The sequence below is a fragment of the Phocoena phocoena genome, chromosome X (assembly GCF_963924675.1).
Source record: "Phocoena phocoena chromosome X, mPhoPho1.1, whole genome shotgun sequence".
Classification (NCBI taxonomy): Eukaryota; Metazoa; Chordata; class Mammalia; order Artiodactyla; family Phocoenidae; genus Phocoena; species Phocoena phocoena.
Window position 1 is genome coordinate 44,243,715 of NC_089240.1, and position 17,890 is coordinate 44,261,604.

At 45.7% G+C, this 17,890-nt stretch overlaps 1 protein-coding gene across 1 annotated transcript in view; it reads right to left on the minus strand.

Annotated features, from left to right (window-relative positions):
* SHROOM4 (shroom family member 4) overlaps nt 1-17,587 on the minus strand; it is a 210,625-nt gene extending 193,038 nt beyond the window's left edge. The window contains exon 1 of the mRNA XM_065901270.1: nt 17,471-17,587. Coding sequence (XP_065757342.1) covers nt 17,471-17,587 — 117 coding nt within the window. The remainder of the gene's footprint in view (nt 1-17,470) is intronic.
* Between the last annotated feature and the right edge of the window lie 303 nt (nt 17,588-17,890).

Consider the following 17,890-nt stretch of genomic DNA (forward strand, 5'->3'; position numbering starts at 1 on the left):
CAGAAATAAATAAGGGTTTGGAAGAGAGTGGGAGTAGCAGGATTTGAAAGGAAGGGAGTAGATATGAGGGCTATTTTGAAGGAAGAAGGACTGACAGCATGTGATGATTGATTGGATATAGAGGATGAATAAGCAGTGACTCCAAGATTTCAATGCTGGCTGAGTGGGAGGCAGGAGGCCAAGGACAGAGCCTGTTTGGCAAGGGGAAGATAACAAGTTCCGTTTTTGATATATTGGGGTTTGAGATAAAAAAAGAGAAAAGTTATTCAAGTAGACACTGTCCATCAGACAGTTGAAGAGTTTTTTGTTTATCACTTCCCCTGTCTCAGTGTGAGAGGCATCATGGGCATTGGGAAGAAAAGGCACTCTAAAATCTGAATTTTGAATACCAGCTCTGCCACTTACAGGTCCAATGGATTTTGGAAACTCTCTCAGCCTCAATTTCTGCCTCTTAGAATAGGGACACTACTAAGTACATATCAAACACCATATTGTTTAATCCTGAGAGTCTAATTCACATATTTAAAAACTTTCCAGGAAAGCTTGGGAATGACTGGTCTGTGTGACCTGCCTCTTCTCCAATGCTATGGCACACAGAACGTGGGCAGAGGAATAGTTAATATTGGTATTAGAAAGAGAACGTGAGGCACAAAAAGAGGATTTGACACAAAATTCCAAAGTATAGTGGGACAAGCATAGGATTTGGGGTCGGGCCAAGCTGGGTTCAAAGCACAGCTGTACCACTTATTGGCTTTGTTACCTTGAGAATGTTGTTTGGCCTCTCTGAGCCTCTTTTTTTCATCTGTAAAATAGGAATCCTATCAATTTACAGTAGTGATAAGATTAGAGATTATGCACATAAAATTCCCAGAATGTAATTGGCAGTTTATCAATGGTAGCTTTGATCATCCTCATCCCAGAGTTGACTCCCAAGCACATGAAAATAGTGACGTCAATTTCCTACTGTGTACTTCCATTCTCTTGCTCCTTCGAACCAGCCCTCAAAAAATAAAAGCACATCAGCTATCCCTTTGATTTTTCACACACCTAAGAGGTCACCCAAAGCATTGCCTCCTGCCCTTTGAACTTTTAGTTCATTCTCAAATGATTTACCGCCTGCTTAGCCTCCAAATGACCATGCTAGCAGTCGTGTCCTTCCTCTCTGAGGCTCTGTCCTTTTGATAACAACAGTGCCCCTGATGGGGTTAACATTCCCACACTCTAAGAGCACCCTCCCAAGACAAAATTGTCAACTTCAGAAGGACCTTAATGGGAACAGCAGTGAGGAGCAAGCTAACATTCTGTTTCTCCACCAACGCCTGCAAAGACTGAATTATCTCCTCTAAGACTTTCTCAGATTGCTGTACTCGTTGCAAACTTACTATGCGATCCTGATGAGGATAAACATTTCCCTGGGGTCTCTTTCGAGGCCTGTTCCTAAAGTTTGCTCCAGCAATCAAACTCTCTAGCACTAGTCTGAGCAGGAACAAATTAAGAGAAGACCCCACAGTGTATCTTAAACTGTCACAGTACTGCCAGTGTGAGTTTTGATGTGTTTCCTTTAGTGCTCTGACATAACCTAACTGACTTCCACAGAGACAGCCGCCAATTAGATGAGACCCCCATTAGGAAGGGGGACGGAGAAGGTTCCTTTTGGCCTTTTTCAGCATTCTCAGCTTTGAGTAAAACAGTGAGAAAAGGAATGTCATGGTCAAATAATAAGGACACTTAAGGCACTGGGTATAAATACCAGACGGTGACTCACATCCAAGGCTAGTCAGACAGAACACGTTAGGGCTTGCTTAAGCAAAAGTGAAAACACACACACACACACACACACACACACACACACACAGAGTAGATTCACTTTGCTTCAGCTGAAGCAATGAAACACTTGACTCAGGCAGAAGCCTCACACTCTGCCCTCCCTGAACACATAGCAACAAGAGGGGTGGCTGTTGTTTTAAGAGTCTCGCAGCAATGCTTCCCAACAGCAAGGCAATGCTGTAATCATCAGCCAGCAGGCCTCTCCCACATGCAAGCCTCAGGAACACAGCTCACGCACAGGAGCTGCAGCGGCAAGAAACCCAACCACTGCAAACGCAACTCGAGGCAGCTCTTGGACAAGCAGGTAGATGACCCTAGCCTCCACTGCCACCCTCTCCCCTCTCATCCAGGGTTGCACCTGGGATCCCTCTCCATGTCCACCTGTACCACTACTTCCTTCTATTCGTTCCCTCTGTCCCAAGCTCGTATGTGTCTGTCATTCAAGGCTCACCCCACATACTAGGTTTCTCAGAAAGACTGGAAAACTCAGCTAGTATATCCAGCTCTTCAAGTCATATTCGCTTTCTCATTTGTAATGGGGAGAAGAAAGGGGGACGTGACCAGTTACTGAGTACAAAAGTTTTGCTTGACTCTTCCAGCAAACCATTATGGAGAATCTGCTCTGCTCTGTGCTGAGAATAGTAAAGATACAGAAGACACAGCCATTGTCCTCTAGAAGATTTTGGTCCAGCAAACCAGACACAGGGCAGTCAAAGTCCCCAAAAATTTCTACTGGAAAATCAGAAGTCCAGCATTCCAAAAAGGGAGAGATTATATCCACCAGGAGCAGACTGAGATGATGCGCTTGGGGCACAGAGTAGGGCTTGAAGGTTAGGCCCAAGTGGGACGGGAGGGGAGAAGGGAGCAGGCCTTCTGAGTCGGCAATATGAAGCCGAGCCACTCAAGGAACATCGCGATGGGAAATTTGGAGGACAGAACTTCCCAGGTGTGTTGGTGGGGGGAGTGGAGAGGAAAACACTCTGCCTGAGAATTTGGGTCCTGGAAGGAATGCTAGAAAGTAAGACTCGAGCCCAGTGGACAATGGTCCCTACACCAGGCTAAAGTAGTTTGGGCTCTATTTTGGAGGTAGCAGGGAAATATTAAATAATTTTAAGTGGGAGGGGGGATGATCAAAGGGAGGGAAAACATTGAAGAGGCCACTACAATAGTGTAGTTGTTCCAGAAGGAGGCTTCTTCCTGCCTGTCCCAGCTCTTGCAAGATCCTCCTTCAAAGCTGCCTTCTCTGTCTGAGCTCACAATTTCAGAGCTCATTACTATGCATCTCTTTTAAGCTGGGTGAGATATCAATGACATTTCTTATTCTGAATGAGACTCCTAATGTTGTACTGAAGCTGGGTCAGGGACTTAAGAAAAAAGTAGAAGCTTCATCCCAAACTCCCAGTTTAGAAGAAAGGAACTATGATACATCATTTCCATTTCTGTAATAGCATCGGTTGGCTTGGCCCCTGGTCTCTTCTAAGATCCCAGCAGAGGAGCTGGAGGGGAAAGGGAGAAGGGAGAGAGAGGGAGGGGGGAGGCAGGAGAAGGAGGGAGGGAGGGGGGGGAGAGAGAGAGATGCCAACATAAGTCAAAACCTGATTGTCAAGTGCTTTTCTGGGGCCTGTTCCAGATCACTGTCACTTACAGGCTTAGACTAGAGCTCAGCCCTAAATTAGGGCTCTAACCTAGAAGCTGGGATGGGAGGTGGAAGGGCCCCACCTGGGTCTTAGCAGTGGGAATTAACTCTCCCTGATCCTTAATTCTTTTGGCTTTTATTAGTGGCTGGAAGGGGAGAAGGATGAAACCTGAACCCTAATGCAGCTGAGAAGGGCTAAGAGCCAAAACCTTCCTTAAGCAGATACAATATGTGCAGGGCCTGGGCAGGTTTCAGAACACTGAACATTTCTCCAGCCAAAGGCATGGGAAAACATGAAAATTACATATTTAACCCTTTACATCCAGAGAGGGAGAGTATCATCCTCCCACCAGCACTCACACAGCAGAGACAAACTGGCAAGCTGGCTCTTGCAAAAGCCCCAGCACTTGGTGCTTTGTGACCACCTAGAGGGGTGGGATAGGGAGGGTGGGAGGGAAACACAAGAGGGAGGAGATATGGGGATATATGTATATGTATAGCTGATTCACTTTGTTATACAGCAGAAACTAACACACCATTGTAAAGCAATTATACTCCAATAAAGATGTTAAAAAAAAAAAAAGCCCGAGCACTTGGGTAAGCCTTTTTCACAAAAACACCCCCAGCAGCTAGATACTCAAATCAGTTTCAAATATAAATTACAAGCTATTTCACCTGGTCAGAGTTAGGTAAAGAGAACCCATGTGCCCATTAGATTTTTAGCATGAAATGAGTTTTGTCTACGAGGAGGGAGGGAGTGAAGAGACCAAGTTCCATGGCACAAGCATCTTTACGACATTCTGAATTTCAGTTTTTCACCATGCAGAAAAGTATGTGATGCTGTACAAAAAAAAGTAATGGATCTAGAAAGCAAATCTAAGAAGGATGAAGGTAGGAAAGTTAACATTTCCTGAGAATTTTCTGTAAATATACAGGACATCCAGTCTAGGGTTTGGGTCAGATAATCACTCCAAATGTGCAGAAGTCTCTTAATAATAAAGTGATGTTTTCCAGCCAGATTTGCAGCCAATGAATTTGTGAAGTAAATCCCTATTTCCTTTTTTTAATTAATTTTTATTGGAGTATAGTTGCTTTACAATGTTGTTAGTTTCTTTTTTATTTTAATATAAAACTCAGGATGAAAGTACGGTGAGGACACCACTGAAAACAATTAAATCATATTTGCAAGTTTAACAATGCTTTTTCAAAGGTCACATTTTAAGAACCAATGCTACTGCAGAAATATGAACAATGATATTCACAGATTAATAATACTCCCCCATGCAGAGAGCATAAAACTACTAACAACAAAAATGCAATCCCGACTTGAAACTCCAGTGGAGTTTGCCTTACGAAGCCTCCACATTTTACTTTTCATATAGCGAAAACAATCTTTAAATATCTTGGCAAGACAACTGATGTTTTTTAACAGCCTCGAATCTTTTAACATTTCCAGCTTCATGTCTGAACTTTGGCGTTTTGACAGCTTCTTCTATTTTTTGTTTGTTTGATTTTTGGACTTCCCCATCACTTGAAAGTACTAAGTTAGGCAGAAAGAACTTCAGCCAGTAATACCTCAGGTGACTAGGCAGCCTGCAGATTGGAGGAGATAGCAAGACCAAACTATGACCAGCAAAGCCCATTAAATAACAATGCAGGCCTGTTCCAATGTCTGTTGGGGCATGAGATTGTCTGGCAATTAAGTCATTTCCACAACCATCAGCAGATTAGTAAATCATCTGTGTTAACCATTATGTTCCTAAAATAATGATTTGTTGTTTTAACTGACCAGTGGCCTTAAATAAAATTCTTTTTCTTTTTCTGAACTGCCTATGGAACTCCTTTCCCTGATGGTCCTATGGTCTCAGAAGATCCAAAACTTAACTAAACCTGGTTAGCCCTCCCAATCTCCGTCACCACCTAGAGCCTTCTAGATTAGAAATACTGGATTCATCTCTAACTCCTGCCTCTCCCTCATTTCTTCAGATCCAAATGGTGTATATTACCACAACCTCTGGCAACTTGCTAATGTGTTAACAACAGTCAGCACGTTGCCAAGATGACTGATTCCTTTATAATGCCATCTCCAATTGTTCAGTACAGGTCTTTCCTTGTGTAAGCAGTTATATGGCTGGTACTGTGTTAGATGCTTTATTTTTAATACTTTAACTCTAATCCTCCAAAAAACAACAAAATGGCTACATACTTCCAACCTGAATCCATCCTATAGCCCAATGTTCTGGGTTCTTCAGAATAACTGGCTCAAATCCATTCACCCTTATGTCTCATTACTCAAGCAGATCCTTACTGATCCACTTATCCAGCCATACAAGCAGTATCACATTGGGCAAGTTACCTAACCTCTCTATTCCTCAATTTCCTCATCTGTAAAATGGGATTGATAAAGGAGCTAATATGTGTTAAAATAGAAAACCAGTGCCTGGTCCAAGGTATGCACTATGAAAGTATTTTTAGAAAGCAAACAAAAGTGACGTTCATGGGGCTGTGCACTGGTTTCACAGGCCATAGGAAGTGTAGCTCAGCTCCTAGAACAGGCACTCAATAAATTTAATGCATGGATTAATAAGTGAATAAATGAAGAAACCACACATACCTGGCCCTTGTGGAGCTCATACTCTTACTCAGTTCACTGTGGGGGTGAACCAACTGGCCTGTCACCTGAGTCCTTAGGACATGCATCACTTGTACTAACTGGAATGAATGCCTTTCTTCCTCCCCAACCTACCTAAATCCTGTATAGCCCTCAAGGTCTAGCTTCAATTCTTCCTTTCTCCACAAAGCTCCCTAACCACATCAGCCTGCAATGAAATCTCTTCTCACTGAATAAATGTTGCTCTTCCTCACAGACATAGAGAACAGACTTGTGGTTGCCAAGGGGGGGTCGGGGAGGGATGGATTGGGAGTTTGGGATCAGCAGATGCAAACTATTATATACAGAATGGATAAACAACAAGGTCCTACTGTATAGCACAGGGATCTATATACAATATCCTGTGATAAACCATAATGGAAAAGAATATGAAAAGAATGTATGTATATGTATAACTGAATCACTTTGCTGTACAGCAGAAATTAACACATTGTAAATCAACTATACTTCAATAAATTTTTTTAAATGTTGCTCTTAGATCCTAGCCCATGGTTTCAGCACTTAAATTAAGGTTTTTGTTCCCCAGGCTTGCAGTAGTGCCTCTCTTCAACAAAACTGTCATTTCCAGGGAACAGGTCTTCCATGGTGGCTATCTCTTGTATTCTCTAGTTTAGGGTAAGGCACTTTACAAAGTGTTCAACAAATACGTGTTGACTGGTGGACTGATTGATTGATTGGAGGCTTAATTGAGAGCTCTTAGGTAGGAGCCAAACAAGGCTTAGCATAGCCTTTCAAATTGCTGTCTCTTCAAACATTAGCCAGAAATCATGTCTGGTCCTCCAACTTCTGCCAGGAGCAAACGTCACATTAAAGATGTCCTGCCATTTCATACAACTTCCAAAGATTTGGTAACTTCATACACTTAATTTTTTAAGTTCAGAATTCCCTTAAGAGCATTTCTGCTTAATAAGGGACACCTGTAGAATGCTTTTCCTTTCTTAAATCACATACACATCTAGTATTTATATGAGATAAAAGATAAAATCAATCTCCCTCCCTACTGGGGAAAAAATGCAAGTTTTATTATTTTCATTTTGCAAATGAGGAAATGGAGACACCAAGAGGAAAATGACATGCCCAGTCATACACAAATACTGAGCAGCAAAGCGAAGACTGAACTTCAGGTCTTCTGAATCCAAGCTTATACTTCTTACCCTGACTTGAGATTTAAAACAAAATAAAACAAAACAAAACCTTTCCTTTGACCCTGACCCCTGACTGGCATGTACTGTTAACAGTACCAATTTTTGCAGTAAGTTACATTTCTCTAATTTCTCTCATTCCCCACTCCCTGTCATATTCTTATCCAGTTCTTTTTCTCTCTCTCTCTTTCTTTCACCTATGTAAACATGATAGTGTTGAAACAGTCTGGGATATGGAGTCAGACAGAAGTCAATTTGAATGCCAGCTCATCTATATGGAGCCTGTTACTTAACTTCTCCTGAGCCTCAGTCCCCTCATCTGCACAATGGGGAGATCAATATCTACTTCAAAGAGTTACTGTAAAAATTAAATAAGAATATATGTAAAACACCTAGAAGTAGCAGTATTTACCACATAGCAGGTCCACTACCTCTCCTATTCCCCCATATCTACGCCTGGATCACCCATTTAGTTCAAGAGGTTGCTGAGATCCAACCAAACGGCATTACCTCCATCCAATGAGGCACAACCACACAAGTGGAGTATCCAGGTCCCTGCCTGGTCCACTTTTCCTCCTGTTGCCTTGCTACTCCCTGATTACAAATTTAAATTAACACAGAGCTCCAAACTCTCAGTCAAGTCCTTCAAAGAACATGAGAGTCAAGAACTGATACTTACTCTCCCCTGAGTCTCCAAGATATCATCCCTCACCCTCTAAGTCAGAGATAATATGCCATCAAAAACTGTCTACCTGCAGAAGTTTTCAGAGGAGGTTTTACTTACATCAAACACAAACGAAAAGAAATGGAAAGCAGCAAGGCAGCCCAACAAAGACAAGGCTTTAGCTTGTCATGTTCTCATAAGCAAAGATGGGGCAGCAGCCATGAGACTCTAACCCCTTTCCAGAATAACTAGTTGAACGAGCTTTCCCCCCAGGTCTACCTCATCTCACCCCCAACCCCCTCCCCCAAAAGAAAAATCAATTTCTGATGGACCGTGAAAGGCAGTATAGGAGAACCATTCAAAACTTCCCTGCCAGAGGCTCAGGAAGAGAGAAGACCATACAGCTGGGAATCTGCTGAGTGGCGTTAGGGTGGGGGCCAGAAGACACCACAAAGGGTCTGTCCATCACTGGGCTTAACCCTTGATCCTGTCAAATTAGTCCCACCTCCCGCATTCCTCACAGATGTAACATTAAAAGACTTGAGTGAAAGTTAACAGACCATGCGGCACGCCGTCCCTGAGAACATACCACGAAACAGCCACTTCTGGAAACATAGGAAGTAGGAGCGTGGAGAAAAGCTAAGTCCTGGAAGAACTGCCTGCTGTCAGTCAGCCTTTACACTTCCACAACCTAGATCATGAGCGAAGATCCTGGAGCTCTTAGCATCCCGTCAATAAAGCAGAAGCTTGCCCCTCAGAGAGGCTGAGAAGAAACAGGAGGGTACAGAGAGGTGAAATAACATGTCAAGATTACTCAGCGAGTTGATAAGAGAATATCAGGAATGCGACAAAGGTCCAGTCCTCCACTGAAACAGGACAGAGAGAGACACAGTATGAGAAAAGTTCCCCCTGATCCGGCTACCAATTTGCTGAAGAGTTTTCAAACTTTATCAACCTTAACTCTGTGAACTTCTCTCCCCCAACCTCCCCACACCGGAAGTATGGCTGAGCCAAGAGAGACAGAACTGGTACAGCAGACTAGAAGGGCCCACTGTACCAAAAAAGAAAAACAACAACAACAAAAAGCTGGGTTTTGGACAGCGGGCAGGGAAGACAATGAATGAACCAAGAAGTAGTGACACTTGAATGAAACAGTCCCAAATGTAGGCCTCAAGCAACTTGGTGCTGGTGGGTGGGGGCTGGGAACCAAAGACTGGACATGAAAGAAGGGTAGCCTAGATGCATGGAAAATTTGTCTCTGTTGCTACCAGGCAGTGCTCATCCCATAGCATGGCGTAGTCACAGACTCGCACTGAAAGAGGAGGGAGTGGAGGTGAAGTCAATGGGGAGGAGTTAGTCTCTTTGAGAAACGAAGTCATCTTGATCTTTGCAATTTCAGTGCCCAGCCAGGATGGCTATGTGCCCAAGTAAACATGCCAGTGTGATGTGAGGAAGAACGAATCATCCCTTGCAAAACTAATGCCTAAGACAATCTTTCCACTTGGCCTGTTTACACTGGATAGGGCGAAGGGGTGTAAGGAGACAAACCTCTATCCCATCCCAGTCTTTGGAATGCAGTCTTTAGCAGGGAAAAATAATATCTCAACTTGTTCATTAATGACTTAATTGAAGTCTGTCTGAAGCAGGTATTTCAGGGGAGCACCAGGAAACAAAATATTGCCTTCATAGAAACTGAGTGAAAGTGATCTAGGTACCAACATAAATAATATAAAAGGGTCACTTGCTGATTACAAGATAAATCAGGTAAACCTGGAGTTCAGTTTCAGAGAGAAATTTAATGATGCATACACTGTATGTACACACAAATCTGGCCCCAGGATCAAGGATATGAGCACCTGGGCAGTGATAGTAGTAGAAACCCCAAACCCATCTACATCTATGTAACAGAGATATCTAGAGCACTTGTTGTCCCTGACTTATGGATTGTTTTCCAAGATTACCTTTCGTAAATAAGCAGCTTGGAGCTTTGAATGCAGTTCCCTATAGACAGAATATTGTAAATGGTGGTTAGGTTCTGTAATTTCATCAGTGATACACTATAGATGAAAGAGGCCTCTCCAGAACTGTTCTGAACGTGGCCACTATCAATAACTGTGTCAGGGGGACATATTTCCTAGACTTTAACTCTCTTCTCCAGGCCTCTCATCCTTCAGTGATAATGAAGATTAAGCTCCACTTCAATACACTCCCCAATCAGGGCTTCAGTAGCAAGAAAAGGTATTTGCCCAACTCAGGTGACAAACTGGTAGATGTGAGGGTGTGGGGGAGGGGCGAGACTGTCAGTGCAAGACCTCCAGAAGGAACGACTCTTGTGGGTATTCCAGGTACAGACAGAAGACCTCAGAACACAGGAATGGCAGCAACGATAGGAGATTTGCAGCCAGTGCCAGTGGCAATGTGCACAGAAATAAACATCTGACAGGGCTGGGGACTGCTGTGTCTAAATTCCTACCGAGGGGTTCCGTAAGTTGGAGACTGCTTGTATGTCACATAGGGTCAACATCTTCAATCTTGGAGACACCTATTTGTTCCAGAAGGGGAAAATTAAGTTCAGAGAGGTTATTCCTACAATTTCCAAGCCAGCAGTTGGTTAAAAATCAAATCAAATCAATCTGATGTTCTAGAGGTCTGATTTTGACACTATTCGCCAACTGCCACTTCCTTCTTCTATTATACAAATTCCTTGTCTGTAACTCTGTAGAAATATATATGCTCCTGGAATTCATGGCTTATGTCTTCCCTATCATCTCCCTTAGAACACTTTTTCCAAGGCTGACCTGGGCTAGGGGCAGGGCTAGGGGCAATTCTAAATACATAGTGAGTGATGAGATGTGCCCCTCCTAAATCTCTTATGTAGTTGTCCCAGGTGCCTAGGTAGAGGCCTTGGGCAGGTGTGGCTTAGCCGTAGCACAGATACTTCCACTAAAAGGCTTTGCTTGACACAGAGTCTTCGTATGGCATGGATGCCAGAAAGAGCCAAAGTGGTCTTCAGCCGTATTTTTTTAAAGAATGGTGCTACCTAACTTTGGTCAGACTCTCCTCAGTTACTGCATTCAGCTGTGGGCTCCCTAACTCAAGAAGAACATGGCCAGGCTGGAGTGCATCCAGAGTGGGAGGAGGTTGGATCTCAGATCCTGTAAGGAACAGCTGAAAGAGCTAAGGCTCTTTAGCCTAGAAAAATGAGACAAAGAGACACAGTCTTTGTCTTCAGACCTCCCAAATGTTGTCCTAAGTAAGAGAAAGCATCTTGTTCTGTGTGGTCCCAGAAGGCAGAGCTATAGGACCCATAGAGAATAGGTAGATGGAGAATGATTTCAGCTCGACCTGAGAAAAAGATGTCTACTACAGTCAAAACATTTCAACACTGAAATGGACTGTCTAAGAAGGGAGTGAGCTCCCCCATGACCACAGGAGAACAAGCTCAGGGCTACTGCACATGGATCGGTTAAGATTAAGACCAGGTGACTTCCACAAGGCCTTCCTCACTGCTAATCTGTGATTCCAGCCACCTCAAAGAACAGCATTCCGTTAGCAGGCCTGAGTTGAGTCTGCCCTTTGGTGAGGGTCGGGGAAGGAGGGTGCTTTGTTAGAGCAGCCCTTCACTTAATCTCTGCTGTTCTTCATTAACTTTTCTCAGACAGGTCAGCATATTTTTGTCCCCTGGTTCTGAAGAAGCCTAACTATAAAAATTCTGATGTTCCCTCCAGATAATCACTCCATAAACACCAACCTCAAATCTGAGTCTCTCTTTTCTCTTAAAAAAAAAAAATTCCTGGGAGGAGATGGAGGAGAGCAAGGGGCAAAATCATCTGAATTCTGTTTAAGGGACAACATTCAAGTGTCTTCCAGCTGGAGTTGATTTTCTTTGAGGTTTTAGAGAAGGAAAAGCCTCTAATAGGCTTGGCCTTTTTTCACTTCAGGGAGCACATGTGTGGACTGCAATAGGTTACCAGGTGTATTGTGACAGCCCAGCAGGCCCCAAAGTAGTGTGTACCCAAAGCTCAGCCAAGGGTTGCCAGACATACCACCCACCCTCTTTGCCTTACTACCTCCCTCCAACCTTCTTTGTATTTCTCTGGATGGATTCCTACCCCATGTCCCCAAAAGCTTACTTTCTGAGAGAGGAGCATTTGGGGAACCGAGGTAGTAGACATCTTTGCTGATTCTAGAAGCAGAGATGAGGAGATTCATCTAAGTAATCAGGCTGGACTAAGCTCTCAAGAAGCACACCCCATGAAGGGTCTCTTTGTGAATACCAAGCCCTGTTCTGGGGGTGGGCCTGGCCTGTAACATAACTAAGAAGGTTTCACAGAACTACCATTTCTCACATAACACTACCTCTGCACCCAACAAGAACTCAAAGTCACAGCCAAATCTACTGCCAGCCACAAGATAGCCTGAATCTGACTTTACCCACGTCCTCTTGAAATCTCAAATGCCTCTTTGTGTACTTCTTCTAGAAATAAAGTCATAGTGGGGATAGGGGAGGGTATAAAAACAAAGAGCATGTCCTGCCATTTTCCTAGGCTAAGGATGGCACACAGAATTAGGGTTTGCCCAATTCATTTTCACATCATCTGTGCTAATAAAGATGGGCCAACGACCCTCATTTGGCAAATAGAATCTTGGGTCCAAAGAGGATAAAATAATATAGCAACATCAGTGCACACTAAGTGGAGGAGGTCAAGCTTCTTCCTCCTCCAGGCTACTGCCCCACCCCACCCTACTTTGTTCCAGGGCAGTAACTAGCATCCACTTCCTTCACTGTGCCAGATAGAGACTGCCACCAAAAATGGGCCAGGAAAAGGGCAAATATGTAGGGTGAGCCAGTTTCTGCAATGTCTTGTCCTTCTCCTCAATTTTCCTCCTTCTCCTTTTCCTGCATCCCCACATTGGTCTCCACCCTTTCTTTTCTCCACCCTCAGCCAACCTCAGGGCACATTTCCAAGAACTCAAAATGAGTATAGGAATCTTACACTACAGCTTAGCAACTCTCTCTCTCACACACGCACGCACGCACACACACCACAGGAGGATACAATTTGAATCTCTGAGGCCTCTGAGAGGCCCTATCTGATGCATAATCATTGGTGCCAGAACCTTGAAAAGGTCACCCACCCTCCAAAGTGGATCTTTTCCAGCGCATGGAGCCAACTTCATGGATGACTGTCTACACTGTAGAGGGGGTAGAGGGGGACCCCTAGGTAGCAAATAGCCAAGTCTGATTAGAAGAGAATCTCCACTTCATCCAGACAGGCCCCCTGGGTCAACGAGGTAGATGCTAACCAAAGGAATCAATAACGCCAAGGGCATGGGCCCAATTCTCTAGTTGGTCACATTTCTTTGGGAACATCACACTGTATGGGGCAATCATAAACCATCCCTTAACACATGGGATAATCAATAATAATAGTTGTTTTTTAACATTTCTTCTTTTTTTGTCACTTAATTGTTAAGAGACGGCTATACCAGTCTCCACAACTTCGGCAGCTGAATTCCCTACTTTCAGGGAAATCATAGGAGCCTATAGGAACTGATGATTTCCCCAACCTGATTATTTCCTGATCCAAAGGGTCCCCCATAACAAATATGAAATACACTTTCACACTCTATGCACTCTTCCCACTAATCATCTTTCCTCAAATTCCTCCACTCCCAAGATGCCTCCACCTGTTCCACAAGCTATCTCCAAGCATGTACACCACATCAGATCCAAATCGTTTTTGGTGTTTTTCCCCATGACACCGAAGGAGGTTCTCCAATATTTCTTACCATGGTTCTGGCACCTTACCTCTGTCTCTGCCTGACCTGAGATCATCACAAGTGATTTGGAGTCACCAAAACTGTCCTCTCCTACTCCCTGAGCCCAGACTCCACCAGGGAGTGTCTGCAACCCAGTGCTCACCTACTCTGGAAACACAAGCTGGCGTGCAAAAGGTCACTGGGGTGGGAGGCCGCCAAGACCGGATACATCCCTCAATGGTATTGCCCCATGCCCCTTCACAAACTGCAGTACTACCGGAAGAATTGAGAAACTCTCCAAGTAGAGGATGTGGAGAAAAGGGAACCCTTGTGCACTGCTGGTGGGAATGTAAACTGGTGCAGCCAATATGGAGAACAGTATGGAGATTCCTTTAAAAACTAAAAATAGAACTACCATATGATCCAGCAATTCCACTACTGGGTATAGAGCTGGAAAAAACAAAAACTCTAATTCGAAAAGATACATGCACCCCAATGTTCTTAGCAGCACTATTTACAATAGCCAAGTCATAGACACAACCCAAGTTTCCATCAGCAGGTGAATGGATAAAGATGTAATATATATATATATACACACACACACACACATATATATATATAATGGAATACTACTCAGCCATAAAAAAGAATGAAATATTGCCATTTGCAGCTACATGGATGGACCTAGACAGTATAATGCTTAGTGAAATAAGTCAGACAGAGAAAGACAAATACTGTATGATATCACTTTTATGTGGAATCTAAAAAATAATACAAATGAATCTATATACAAAACAGAAACAGACTGACAGACACAGAAAACAAACTTATGGTTACCAAAGGGGATAGGGAGAGGGGGAGGGACAAATGAGGAGTATGAGATTAACAGATACAAACTACTATACATAAAACAGATAAGCAACAAGGATTTACTGTATAGTACAGAGAATTATACCCAATATCTTGTAATAATCTATAATGGAATATAACCTGAATAAAAAAGAATCACTATGCTGTACACCTGAAACTAACACAAAAATGTAAATCAACTATACTTCAATAAAAATAATAATTAAAAAAATAAACTCTCCAAGTGGTAGAAAATATTATAGATTTGGAGCCTACCACTGGCATAAAGGATTGGCTACCAGACTGTCATAGTCTTATTTAAAGACACCTAAGCCCAGGGAGGGCAAGTGATGCACCCAGGATCCTGGGGCTAGTGAGTGGCAGAGCAAGGATTAGAACCCAAGTTTTCAATCTGTCAAGACAATTCTCTTTGTACACCCTTCCATCCCATCCCTACCAATGTGTACAGACTGAAGCTATTTTCAAGAAGAAATCTGTATTGTTCTGAAGCATAAGGGGAAACAAAACTAAGGTAGAAAAATTAAAAGGGGATTAATGAACTATGCCACATACTGTCTTGGCAAGAAAAAAAATACAGGCAACCATTGCACCTTACAAAAATGCCATGGCCCCTTTATACAGTAATAGGGCTAACCAGGTTATATATAGCTGGCTTTTACTGGAAGGAATCAAGCTATCTGGGATAAGTGGGAGAAATTATGTTACCCCCTGCATATCCAAATGTGTGTAATAATGAGCCTTCATATATAATAGGGGTCAACTGTACATTCAGCAGAAAGGGAGTCGTTAAAAGGCACCCTGCCTCTCAACACACGAGTCATTTCCTCAACAGCTTGGCCAAGGAAACCCTCATCCACCCTCAAATAATCCCCCAGCCAGACCACAAATTGTTGGCTGCCCCATACTTAGTAACACCCCCTTGCCATGTTCCTGCTGGCTCACAAAACAATCCAGGACCACAGCAGCAACCACTCTCTGGGGTGCTTCTCAGGATGGGTCAGCCCTGGGCAGGGGTGAAAAATGACCTCTCCAAGGCAGGTTGTCTGGGCAGACTGGAAAGTCTGTGGGTGGTGTCAGGAGAAAAAGAAAGGGGGGAACTGTCAGACCATGGAGGGCTGCATAGACAGTTCTGACCTTGGTGGAAAGAGCAGGGAGAGGAGGAGTTTGATTAGAAGAAATTCCTGAAGGCCAGGATTCCCCTCCTCAAAGGGGTTGTTTGAGAGTGTTTTAAAAAAAAAAGCTTATTACTCCCTCCGGATAATACTGGAGGGAAAGGGATAGTGAATTGTTGGCGGGGGGGGGGGGGGGGGAAGGAATGGTGTGACAGTGGGTGACAAAGCAATCTTAGGCTGGTTAGAAATACATGACTAATATGGGGAAAGGGGGTGCTGGGTGAAGATCTGGGCTGGTTATTGGTGTTTGGGGAAGCTAAAGATCCCAGGTTTCCCTGACAGCCCCTCAAAGTTTTGCCTCAGGCGCTCAAGATGATTGGTACACCCCATGGCAACACCCCAGGATTGCTAAGAGTGTGGCCCCCAAGGCCTGAAGGACCCCCTACAAGTTAACCAGCAGCTCCGGTGCCTGGCGAAAGGGGCACAGGTTACGCGGGGGTGTGGCGGGGGCATTCGCCACCCCCTGCTGAGACGTGACCCACGTTAAGAAGCCAAAACAATAAAGTGACATTTGTTCCCCACAGAGAAACCACATCTTTTTATCTGCAGCCCAAACCCACGTCTTCCACCTCAACTGCAATTTGAGCGGGTTGGAAGGGGAAGGGCTTTTCAGATTTGAGCATTTCAGAGAAACAAAAACAACAACAACAAAAAAAAAACAGAATAAAGTTCGTGAAGTTCGCTCCCTTGGCCATCTGGCGCCTCAAGGTGAGTCGTCCTGCAAATCTCTCTTCCCAGTTACAGCCCCCGCGGCCCCCACCCCCTACACTCACCCCTACCGGGGGATGGCTTGCTCAGGGATTCTAGAGTGCTCGGGAGAGCGCCTCTACCCTGCCCTCAGCTGCAACTTGGCTTCCAGCAGACCACAGCCTCCTAAAACAAACAAACCCTGGCGGCGGCGGCGGCGGCGGCGGCGGCGGCGGCGGCGGCGGCGGCGGCGGCGGCGGCGGCGGCGGCGGCGGCGGCGGCGGCGGCGGCGGCGGCGGCGGCGGCGGCGGCGGCGGCGGCGGCGGCGGCACAGCTGCGCTCCATGGCGCAAAAGTTTCCTCCACTCTCCTCAACGTGCAGGAAATCTCGCCAGCGCTGGGGCAGGACTCCGGCGGGAGGGAAAGGCCGAGCCCAAGCGGCAGCAGCAACGCCCCACCGGCTGAATGGATGTGCGCGCGTCCGGCCGTGGGAAGTGAGGCTGACGAAAGCCACCGATGCCTCATCTCCGTTCCCACACCGGACCCTCGCCCCGCAACCTGCCCGGGCGAGATGACCCGCCGGTCGATCCAGGGGCCGATGCCTTGAAGAAATGTGCCAAGGCGCCTTGCCTGTCCCTTCAGCCCGTCGCTGTCCCGCAGGGGCACGGGAACTTCCAAGGAGGAACCCCCAACAGCCACCACTTCCTCCAGCTCCAACGGAGGGGAGCAGCCGCCCAGACACTGGGGAGCAGAATCGGCCCCCGAGCCCTCCCGAGGGTGTCTGCGCGCGGGGCTCTAACCCGGGGCCGGCCGCATTCTCATCCAGCGCTCCCGCCACCCCAAAGGGGTGTCCGCGCCGGGGCTGGTGGCCAGATTCTCCCCCCCCACACCAGTGCAGCTAATGCTTCACGTCGGGGCTTTCATCCCCAGCACCGAACAAGTTTCAAAGTTGGTCTGAGGGCCGCGTCCCGCGGCAGCCTGCGCACCCGCTCGCCCATTCAAAGTTGGGCACCAATGGGACAGAGCCGCCAGTTCTTACCTTAGACACTGTGAGCGGTTCGCAGTGTTCCAGACCCCCCTTAAGGGTGAAGCCCCAGGGCGCCCCCCCTTGCAGCTGCACAGGGACGTACTGGAAGGACCCAGGCCGGTTCTCCATCCTCCGCTCGGCTCAGGGCCGCGGGGCTCCTTTTCCGCGGGGGCTACGTTGCCTCCGCCCCCAGCGGCTCCACCACCATAGCCTTCCAGCGCTACGCCACCCCGCACCGCCCTGCTCCGCCTACTCTCCTGGCTGGAGACGCTCGGGCAGCGAGCGAGCGCAAGGAGGAAATGACACGGAGCTGGAGAGAGGGGGAGAGAGGGGGGAAAGGAGAAGGAGGAAAAAAAAAAAAAAGAAAAGAAAGAAGGAGAGGCGGAGGGATAGCGCGTAATGGACAAGAAAACGGAGCAATGGGGAGGGGCA